The sequence below is a fragment of the Oryza glaberrima genome, chromosome 12 (genome assembly GCF_000147395.1).
Source record: "Oryza glaberrima chromosome 12, OglaRS2, whole genome shotgun sequence".
NCBI lineage: Eukaryota > Viridiplantae > Streptophyta > Magnoliopsida > Poales > Poaceae > Oryza > Oryza glaberrima.
In genome coordinates this window covers 2,237,229-2,247,554 of record NC_068337.1, presented here as the reverse complement: position 1 = coordinate 2,247,554, position 10,326 = coordinate 2,237,229, and the positions used below count along the sequence as shown (strand labels likewise).

General features: G+C 45.4%; 1 protein-coding gene across 2 annotated transcripts; it reads right to left on the bottom strand.

The window, feature by feature from the left end:
* Positions 1-1,040: 1,040 nt before the first annotated feature.
* LOC127757545 (heavy metal-associated isoprenylated plant protein 33-like) lies at positions 1,041-3,988 on the bottom strand. 2 transcript variants are annotated; one of them, XM_052283080.1, is made up of 4 exons: positions 3,843-3,988; positions 3,372-3,466; positions 3,070-3,145; positions 1,041-2,966 (listed from the first exon to the last, which is right to left on the bottom strand). In XM_052283080.1, the coding sequence occupies exons 2-4, from the start codon at positions 3,399-3,401 to the stop codon at positions 1,492-1,494; spliced, it is 1,581 nt and encodes a 526-aa protein (XP_052139040.1). In that variant the 5' UTR covers positions 3,402-3,466; positions 3,843-3,988; the 3' UTR covers positions 1,041-1,491. The 2 variants fall into 2 exon arrangements, with proteins under 2 accessions (XP_052139040.1, XP_052139041.1); XM_052283081.1 differs by lacking the exon at positions 3,843-3,988 and adding an exon at positions 3,608-3,836.
* Positions 3,989-10,326: the final 6,338 nt, after the last annotated feature.

The window sequence follows — 10,326 nt, the reverse complement described above, 5'->3', positions numbered from 1 at the left end:
AGTTGGGGGTGGAATCAATCGTTGTGAGGGAGAGGGACCAGGCAGTGCTATGATCAGGGCAGGCAGAAGCAGTGGTGCTTACTGTGGTCATAGGATTGAAATGTGCAATTCTGGTGTAAGGGCCTGTGGTCATTAGTTGGCGAAAAAATTTGCCCCCCTGTCACATTTAAAATATTAAGCATGATCTAATAACAAAAACAAATTATATATTCCACCAAAAAACTAACAGACGAATTTATTAAGCCTAATTAATCCATCATATTTATTAAGCCTAATTAATCCATCATTAGTAATGTTTACAGATAAATTTATTAAGACTAATTAATCCATCTTAATTTATCATTAGCAATGTTTACTGTAGTATCATATTGTTAAATCACGGAGCGACTAGGCTTAAAAGATTCGTCTCGTAATTTCCTGGCGAACTGTATAATTGTTTTTTTATATTTAATACACTATGCATATATACAAATATTAGATATGACAAAATCATAGAGCGATTAGGCTTAAAAGATTCATCTCATAATTTCCTAGCGAACTGTATAATTGATTTTTTTATATTTAATACATTATGCATATATACAAATATTAGATATGAAAACGTGAAAAATTTTGTTTGGGAACCCCTAAGCCAACCTGAATGCAGCAGCTGCTGCTGATAGGGGACAGCGCTATCTTACCCCATCAATAATGTAAGTGCAGGGTGCAGGAAAAGGTTGCAACCATGGCCAAAACTGCAGCAGCTCCTCTCCTCTATGACTTCCCTCTTCCTCCTCACATAACACATGGTCCACCACCACCACCACAGCCATCATCATGATCATCCATCCCCTCTCCTCCATTGCATTGCTCCCACAATTATCATTGTTATCACCTTCCTCACCTTGGGACGGAGTATTATAATCTTTCTTCTCTCACACCAAGGAAGAAAGAAAAGCATGGCATTGAGTTGACAACATTCCACTACTAGTGGCATGTAAAAAGAGCTCTATAGCTAGGCACACATCCACTGTCACAGTCACAGAGGCACAAACAAACCATTTGGCAACACATTTTGCTTTGCACATTGTTCGTCTACCATGCATCGCCACAACCTTATATGGAACAAGAAGGAAACCACCACCACCACCTTCCTTCTCGAATTATAAAGCACCACCATCATCTCTTATGAAAAACTATAGATAATTACTATACCTACCTTCGCCTTCAAGGAAGTTGAGTTCTCCTTTAAAAGAAAGGTGAAAACGAGCTAAGTAAAAAGAAAAAAAGAAAAAGAAAAAAAGAAGAGCGATCTAGATGGGACTCATTTCCCATGGTGTATACTGGTTGACTGATCCTGAGCATCTCTCATCTCAACCATGATGATGACGATCACCTGTGACCTGATGAGCTTCTTCCTCCTTGACTCCTGGTTGGTTCACTTTGTTGAACAACAGAATGACCAGAAGCAGCAGCAGGAGGAGGAAGAAAGCAAACCGGACACTGGAGACCTCACATCACTGAGCAGCTGTTTGGGTTCTCGTCGCTGAAGTAGTTGTAGGGATCGGCATGCGGGTGGGGCTGCATCGGGTAGTGCATCGGGTACGGCATCGGCGGCCGGCCGTACCCGTACCCCATCGCCGGGTACCCCGCCGGAGCAGCGCCGCCGCCGTGGCCATGGTGACCGTGGTGGTGGCCATGGCCGTGGTGGCCTTGGCCGTTCATCATCATCTGCTGCTGCTGCTGCTGCATCATGGCCATGTACTGCTGCTGGGCCATGGGGTTGCCGGCCGCCGCCGCGGCCTGCAGCATCTCTGGGCCGGACGGCATGCCGCCGCCACCGCCGCCGCCGCCGCCCTGGTAGAACGCCGCCGGTGGCATGCCCTGCACGGCGCCGGCGCCGCCGCCCTGGGCGCTCCCCATGTGGGGGTGGTGGGCCATCGGCATGGTCATGGGCCCGCCGCCCATCTGGCCCATTCCGGGGAAACCGGCACCGCCCCCCATCATGTTCGGCCTCATCATCATGGCCTGCTGCTGCGCCGGCATGCCGCCCATCGGCCCACCGACACCGCCGCCCTGGCCGCCACCGCCGCCGCCGCCGCCGCCCTTCTTCCCCTGAGCAGGATGGTTGCCGCCGCCGTTCGGGGCGCCGCCACCCTTGGCGTTGTTCGGCTGCCCACCGCCGCCGCCGTTCTTGCCGTTACCGCCTCCGCCACCTTGGTTCTGCTTGCCACCGGCGTCTTTCTTGCCGCCGCCGCCGGCGGCGTTGTTAGCGTTCCCCTTGATCTGCACGGGGATCTCGTTGCCACCGCCGCCCTTCTTGCCGCCACCCTTCTTGTCGCCGCCGCCGCCGGCGTTTGGTGGCGGCATGGCCATCTGCTTCATCATCTTGGGATCGTCGAAGTAGTCCTCGTCGAGGCCGTCGTCGTCGAAATCGTCCTCATCGTCAAACTCATCGAACTCGTCATCAAACTCGCTGCCATCGTCGCCGAAGTCATCCTCGGGGGGAAGGTTGAACTTGACGGACTTGGGGTCCTTGATCGGCGCGGCCGCCGCGAACGGCGCCATCTTGGCGGCGTCCATGAACTGCGGCAGCTTCAGCCCCTTCATCTGCAGCTGCTGCTGCAGCTGCTGAAGCTGCTGCGGCGTCGGCTGCGGCATCTGCGGCGGCATCATCATCTTCACGTCTTTGCTGCCGCCTCCACCGTTGCCACCGCCGCCGCCGCCGCCGCCCTTCTGGCCCTTGCCGCCGGCGTCCTTGGGATGCCCCTTGCCGCCGCCATCCTTGGGCTGGCCCTTGCCGCCGCCGCCGCCGTCAAGGTGGAGCTTCTGAAACTGGTTGTTCACCGCCGCCACCCCGACCTTGGAACCCCATAGCTCCGCCGGCTTGCCGGCCTTGTTGAGCTTCTTGATAATGGTGGCCGGATCCACCAGGCCGGACACCGTCACCTTCCCCTGCTCAGCGTCAATGCTAGTCTGGTACACACCTGCAGACATAAATCCAACGAGCGTTTCACCCAGAAAATTTCAAACCACCATATAACTAAAAGCAATTTGCTCATAAAAAATAATCTCTCTTTTTTCTGTTACCTTCGATCTTGTGGAGGATCTTCTTGACCTTCTTCTGGCACCCATCACAGTGGATGTTCACTTTCAGCACACAAGTCTGGGAATTTGGGAGGAACAGAGAAAACACAGGTTTACCAAAACAGCAAAAACAGAGGCGTTTTCGAAGAAAACATAGCAGGAGAGGAACACACCAGGTGAATGAAAAAGAAAAGCTAGCTGCCATGTCTTACCTTCTGATGAAAATGGCAGCAAAAACAAGGAGAAAAACAGAATGTCTGTATCATGGTTTTGAGTTGAGAAGAAGCAAAAAAGAAAAAACTGACCTGAATCTTGAGGACTTCCTCCTTACTCATCCCTGACCACCTCAAGTGCGGCGCCCCCCACCAACACAAGCACAAGAGGAGGCCTCCTCACAGATCTGGTACATAGAGTCCTCAAATCAGGGACAGAACAACAACAACAACAACAAGGCAGCAGCAACCAGTAAACATTGCCCTCTCTGAAGAAAAACTCTCAGAGAGGGAGAAGGTATGATGAGCAAAACAGAGAAGAAAAATGCCTTCTTTCTGAAGATAAGTTAATGGCCTCCAATATAATATCTCTCCCTTCACACACTCACACCAAGAGTTAGTGCTATGGAGAGAGAGAGAAATATATAGGCTTATTAGAGTTTGCGTGTTTGCAGAAAACCAAGAAGGATGGGGCTACTATTAAGCCGGTGGTCCAGAGATGAAGGGAGAGGAGGAAGAAGAAGAGAGCTTAATATAAACACAGGCAGCACCATCTCCTCTTACCCTTTTGTATTTGCTTTCGCCTTCGGCACTGCAGCCTTGCCTGGAAGAAGGCCTTTCTCTTTGCACCCTCCACAGATTGTGAAGGAAGGGGAAGCCTGGGGCTCTTGCAAAAGACTTGAAGAGAAGAGAGAATTAAATACCCACTTTGTCACTTGTCAGTAAGTACAGGGAGATGTTCAACATGTGAGGTACTCATCAGATGTTTACGCCGAGCTCGCAATGTCGGTTTTTTCTTGCTTTTTTGAAAAAGTGTCCAGAAAATCTTGTTTTTCTGCAAATTTCATATTAGCCCTTCTAGCCTCTGTAACTTGCAGTTAAGACTGATCTGCAGCATTTTGGTCTTCGGGGTTCTTAAAAAAAAATATTTTTGAATGTTTCTCAAAAGACTTGGTGAAAAATTTAGCAAATTGTACGTAGGATGACACCGACGCATGAAAATATGTTTCATGCAAAAATTAAGATTTTACGTGAAAAAACATGCAACCAAACCATCCATGCACGAGCGCTTGTCCTATTCGGTCGTCATGTATTCCATGCATTACATTTGCAGTTTTATGTGACAAGAGCAATACGACGTCCGTACAACCGACATATAAAGAAGCTTTTAATGATTCAATTGTAAACGAGTAGTCTTGACCATAACGTATTCCATGTACTCCAATCCATTGTAGTTTGTGTGACGAGAGCATTAGAACGTCCGTATAATCGACAAATAAGGAAGCTTTAACTACTTGCAACGCTTCAAAACGGGTAGCGGTTATGATTCTCCGACGTTTATTGCAACACTCGTACAACAAGATATACATTTCCGTTTTGTCGCATATCACATTATTTAACGATGTAGACATTACATGCTTGACCTTACAAGCTATATTTTCGGTTACATACGACAACGGCTAGTCAGCTTCTCAGACTCAACAAATCTGTTTTTGTCGAGAACAGAAGAAATAGGCATATCACGTTTTCTCCGGTCTATCACCCTATCAATTCAACGTAAAGATAAAATAGGCACAAGGTAGTGCAAAATAAGAAAAATACAACTACTAGAGGGTTTTTACCGGCGAAGTAGCCTCAACCAGAATTACTCTCTTATGAAGGGGCTAATATGCAAAACAAAAGGAGATGAGAAGGGGTTTCCCTGTGCTGTGCTCATCACGCGCCCGGTCAATCGTGTAACGCACGCAGCTTTGGGCATCGTCACGCTGTGCAGGCAGGGCAAGGCGATGTGGTCCTTAGACGCGCCGCGGCCACGCCATCTCATCTCTATCTCTCTCTCTCTCTATCTATCTGTCTATCTCCCCTGGCTGCGCGGCGCCCGCGCCGTGCTGCCGTGGCGAGCGAGCCGTGTGCGTGTGCGGCGTGGGCTGCGCGCGCCGCGCGGTGCGCGGTACGTACGTCGTCCACTGCAAACCGCCGCGAGCCAAGCCGCGCGAGACGACGGCAACAACAACGTACGCGAGGCGCGCGCGCGCGGTCACGCCATCCTCGCGCTCGCGCTAGCTAGCGTTGGCGTTGGCGTGGCGCGACGCGCGAGCGGCAGCGGCAGCGCGAGGCGAGCGATCTCTGTGCATGCATATCCCCATGTCTGTGTGTCAGAGGAGGGAGGTGAGCACAATAACTACTCAGGCTCTTATTGATGACGCCCTCTTAACTTGGCCTTTGCCTCTCTCTGCACTGCACCTGCATGCGTTTCACCTCCCCTGATTTTTTTGGTCCACTCTTTCCCTTCCGTTACTGTCTTTTACTACTACTCCCTCTCTCTTTTTTTTTTCTTTTTGTTTCTATACGCACTCGTCTCTCCAAAAAGGAAGAGGAGAAAAAAAAACGTAAAAGGGCTGGTCACAAAAAAAAAAAAACGGAAGGGAAGGGATGGTAAAGTCTTGGTCACGCTGACCTCGCACGGTGTGACGGATGGATGGACGGTTCACGGCTCATGCGCAGAATTGCAGGGTAGTATTGCAGTTTTTTGTTGTTGTTGTAGCAGATCATCGTGGTTTGACGTCGCTGACGGATGAGGAAGGCAGCAGGGAGGGCGATGGGTGACAGTTTGCGTGTCGCTGTCGCAGCTCCTGCTCCTGCATGCCATGCCACTGTTGCGATCGGGTGCACTTCACTGTTCACTCGTAAAACACAGCACCATCCAGCGTTCGATCCATTATCATCTACTACGTGCTCAATTACCCTGGAAACAGTTCGGTTAATTCAGAGGGATTGACACAAACATAAATTTGTTAAATATTTGGAGATATATACTGTACTCCGTATTTTACATTTCAAGCGAACAATTAAACCAAGATATGTGCAGTTGAGCTGAAGATATGATTGCAACATCGTCATCGTCGCGAGCAAATCGCAAATCGAGGTTACAGATTTGTTCGTATATGCACTCTCATCTTTTTGACGAAGAGAGGCACCGCACCAGCCTTGCATGCATGCTGCTAGTGTGCTGGATCAAGCTAGATTGATGTCAGGTAGTTCATCACGCGCCTTCACGGTTCAGATAGCCAATTTTGAACTTCAGTTTCTCGCGAAATTTGCTGTCATCCATGGGATCGATGCAGTGACCTGTATACATTGGAAACTCGCGTATATCGATGCATGTATCTGATGAATTTCTTTGTATGCATTTGCTATCTTTGCATGCAGTGTCTTAATGCCATGTCTACTTTGATTGCTATGTGCCTATGTTTGCTACTGCAAGAGGACAAGGAGGTAGTCGACATATATACACGTACTTGAATTTGTACTCACATGTAGTAGTAATTGTTCATCTCTCGCATTCAGGCTTACTGTACAATCACACCTTGCAGTAGTACTGCATCCGTGTGACTCTCCACTACTAGTATTTGTTCTATCTCCCATATGAAAACAAGAGGCTTTATGATCATCTAGTCATTGACACACTCGCAATAAATTGGCTTGACGTATTTTGCAGCTGTGGTCGCGTTAACTTATCTTCATAAAATTCCAACAGCCAAACAGAAAAAAAAGATACCACACCAGGCACAGGTTCGTTCTTGCGTGCCTTGTGAGTGAAGAAGATGTTTGGGAAGATGAAGATGGCACTTCGAAGTTTTCTTTTGGTGAAACCATGAAAGGGATCGATGGCTATTGTGCTGGGAACAAGTTCCTCTGACATGCTGTTCTCTAACGCGTGGATCGTTAACATATCAATCATTTAAATTCAGAAGATAGTAGTAATAAGTTAGAGCCTCATTGGTTACTCTTATAAGCTACTCCATCCGTCCCATTTTAAATGTAACCATGAGTTTTCGCGCTCAATTTTGATCGTTCGTCTTATTTATTTTTTTTATAATTAGTATTTTTTTTGTTGTTATGAGATGATAAAACATAATAGTACTTAACTCGTGACTTATGTTTTTGTTTTTTTTTAAATAAGACGGACGATCAAAATTGGGCACGAAAAACCATAACTGCACTTAAAATGGGACGGAGGGAGTAAAGTCGAAGATAAAATTTGAAAATTTTATTTTAAAGTTGATTTTAAGGTATTTTCAATTAGTTTTTAAATCACTAAAAACACACATATATAAAATTCTTATTTTCTAATAAGTCGAGCTGGGGCTGGACGGACGGCGCCAACTCGTGGGCCACCTTGTGCGGCCTAGCAAACGTTTGCTACCTTGTAGAGATGTCACTAGTGATCGACTTTTGCAGGAGAAGTTTTCGTGGAGAAGCATGCATGGGCCGGATGGATTAGTTGGTACAGTAGAAAAAGGGGCACACAAGAGGCCAGAATGTGACCGATTTTTTTGTTGAGATCGACTTGAGGAGGAACACGTTGCATCGCATGCATTTTGGTGGTGTTTGCCGGGCCACCCACCGCCATGCATGAATCAGTCGGTCGGTGTGACATGATTTTGATGGATCATGCTTGTCCTAATTAATGTGGGTGCCATATTGCATGGCAAACTTATAAGGTTGTGTTTAGTTCCTTCCAAAATTGAAAATTTGAGTTGAAATTAGTACGATGTGACTGAAAAGTTGTGTGTGTGTGACAGGTTGATGCAATGAAAAAAGTTAGAAGTTTGGATCTAAAGTTTAAATCTAAACACAGCCTAAGAGCAAGGTCAATAGAAGAGCTAACTGCTAGCTCCAAAAAAGTTTCATGTCATTAGGAGTTCACTTAGAGCTAACTCATACAACGAATGGCTACAAGTTAGCTGCAAGCTATTCTTAATTAAATCATTGAAGTATTTAATATTTGCATGATCACACTAACTAGTAGGATCAATACAAACCATCATCTCTGTGGCCATTTTGGTGCGCTGTACTGACTCCTCATTCGACCAAGACTTCGTTGCCACAGCTGTGTGGCGTATGAAACGGACTCACGGGATCGGCTGGGAAAGCGTGGGCCCCACAAAACGTGTTTTCTATCGTCAAGAACGGCTGCACGCAGGCGGTAACGCATAGAAAGAGCTGCTAACGCCCGGCGCTAGAACAAGCGCTCGCTTGTTTCTCTCTCTTCCATTCTCTCCCTTAATCTAGGATTAGGATGGTGTGAGAAATTTTGGAGCCTATTTAATCATCCTATTGTACCTGCTCTAAGTAAATCACTGCAGTTTTGCAACCGGCATATATCCTGAACTCTGCGATTGAACTAGCTGGACTGAATATGATCAGTCGATCATGACTTGGCTAATTCGGACAGGTAGGGAAAGCAAAGGTATATATGGTATGATGGAGGCTGGCCTTGCACAGTTGCACTTTCCAAGTGACAGCAACTGAACTCACAAGAAAACAATCGGGGCTACTCCTAAGTTGGACTCTGATCACGTACACTACGGAATTGAAGCAAAGAGGTTACTTGCATTGTCCTATATAAGCTTGGCAAATGGCATGCAAATGTTTACAGCATATATAATAGCGGAGTGGATTCTAAACTCTAAGAGATTCCTTACTTGCATATTATTTAAATGGTTATAAAAATATTAGAAAATTCAATAAGATGGTTAACGTATATTCAACAAGACAAGTTGAAAAAACCAAATTAAACTATGACTAACGTATATTCACAATCAAATTTGTTTTCTTTCGTTACATCTTATATAAGTTGAATTTGACCTTGTATATTTTTGGAGTGATTTATCACATTTTAATCGATCTTGTTTAATATTTTTACAATTATTTGGATTAAATGCAAATATTATTAGTAGTAGTACATTGGATATGCATGTCGGCACGTCTGGTTCATGAGAGGCCATGTTGATTGATTATGAAAGTAGGAAATTAAAGCTTTGATTATTGTTGCCTAGCTGGTTTCATCCATTTGTAGCGATCGATGGCGTTTGAGATCATTAATTCTTTCAAGCTAGCTAGCCATCGGTGTTTTGGCTACTTTTGTGTGCCCATCTGATGTAAACCTGCGATGTATAAGTTGTCTAGAACTCTAGATTCAGCATGCATGGGAAGCAGACTTGACATTATATCCAATCCAAGGACGACATCGATCAATTGATCGACATAAAAAATACTGTGCAAAACATGATTACCTACTGCTCAATAGTATGATATAATGAACCATATTATTACTCTCTACCAGGTCCCTTTTGCAAAAGACGTGATAAATTCTTGCGCGTAATAATATTAATGTTGAAATTACTTGCTTTGACGTTAAAATTAACAACATACCGAGAGTTATCATATAATTAAATCCACACAATACGTTCGCAACACATCTATATACTCCTTGATTAATGAATGACTTTCATCAATCAGGATTAAGGACCGGTGGTAGTACCTTGTAAGCATTGCTAAAGCAAAATTAAAGGCCATGATGCTTATCTTGAACCCAGCACGTGATTCGACAATAGAGAATCCCCCGCAGGGATCTACCCATCAGGTAGGGTGGGTCGACCGACTCAGCTACGACTCGTGTCGCCCTACACCCTTAACACCCCCTTATCCCCTTATAATAGTTATGGACCATCAAAATTAGGTATAACAAGGTATAAACACACAACAAATTGAGACAGTTATAAGAATGAACTATTAATACGATATGTATTGTGTTCGATTGCTTTTATCACTGGTGGAGAAGTGCTTTTTAGTCCCGGTTCGTAACCCCCATGTAGTCCCGGTTTTCCAACCGGGACTACGAATCCGGGACTAAAGATCGCTATCTTTAGTCCCGGTTCAAATAACTGGGACTAAACATCGATCTTTAGTCCCGGTTGGTGTAAGATGGGGCATCTTTAGTCCCGGTTGATAACACCAACCGAGACTAAAGATATTTTTTCTTTTTTTTTCTATTTCTAATATTGAATATTGATTTCACACCATCCCCTCCCATATCCAAATCATCACATATCACAGAACATCTCCAAATCCTCAAATCCTCAAACAAATCATCTCCAAATACATCACAAACTCTTAAAAAAATTACATCACAGGGTTCTAAAAAATTCATCACAGATTCACATCTCACACAAAAATACATCACAGATTCACATCTAAAAAA

Coding starts and splice junctions, on each gene's coding strand:
- LOC127757545 (XM_052283080.1), bottom strand. CDS start 3,401: ATGAGTAAGGAGGAAGTCCTCAAGATTCAG. Junction 3,146..3,371: donor AGGAAGTCCTCAAGATTCAG/GTCAGTTTTTTC, acceptor CCAAATTCCCAG/ACTTGTGTGCTGAAAGTGAA. Junction 2,967..3,069: donor GATCCTCCACAAGATCGAAG/GTAACAGAAAAA, acceptor TTATGTCTGCAG/GTGTGTACCAGACTAGCATT.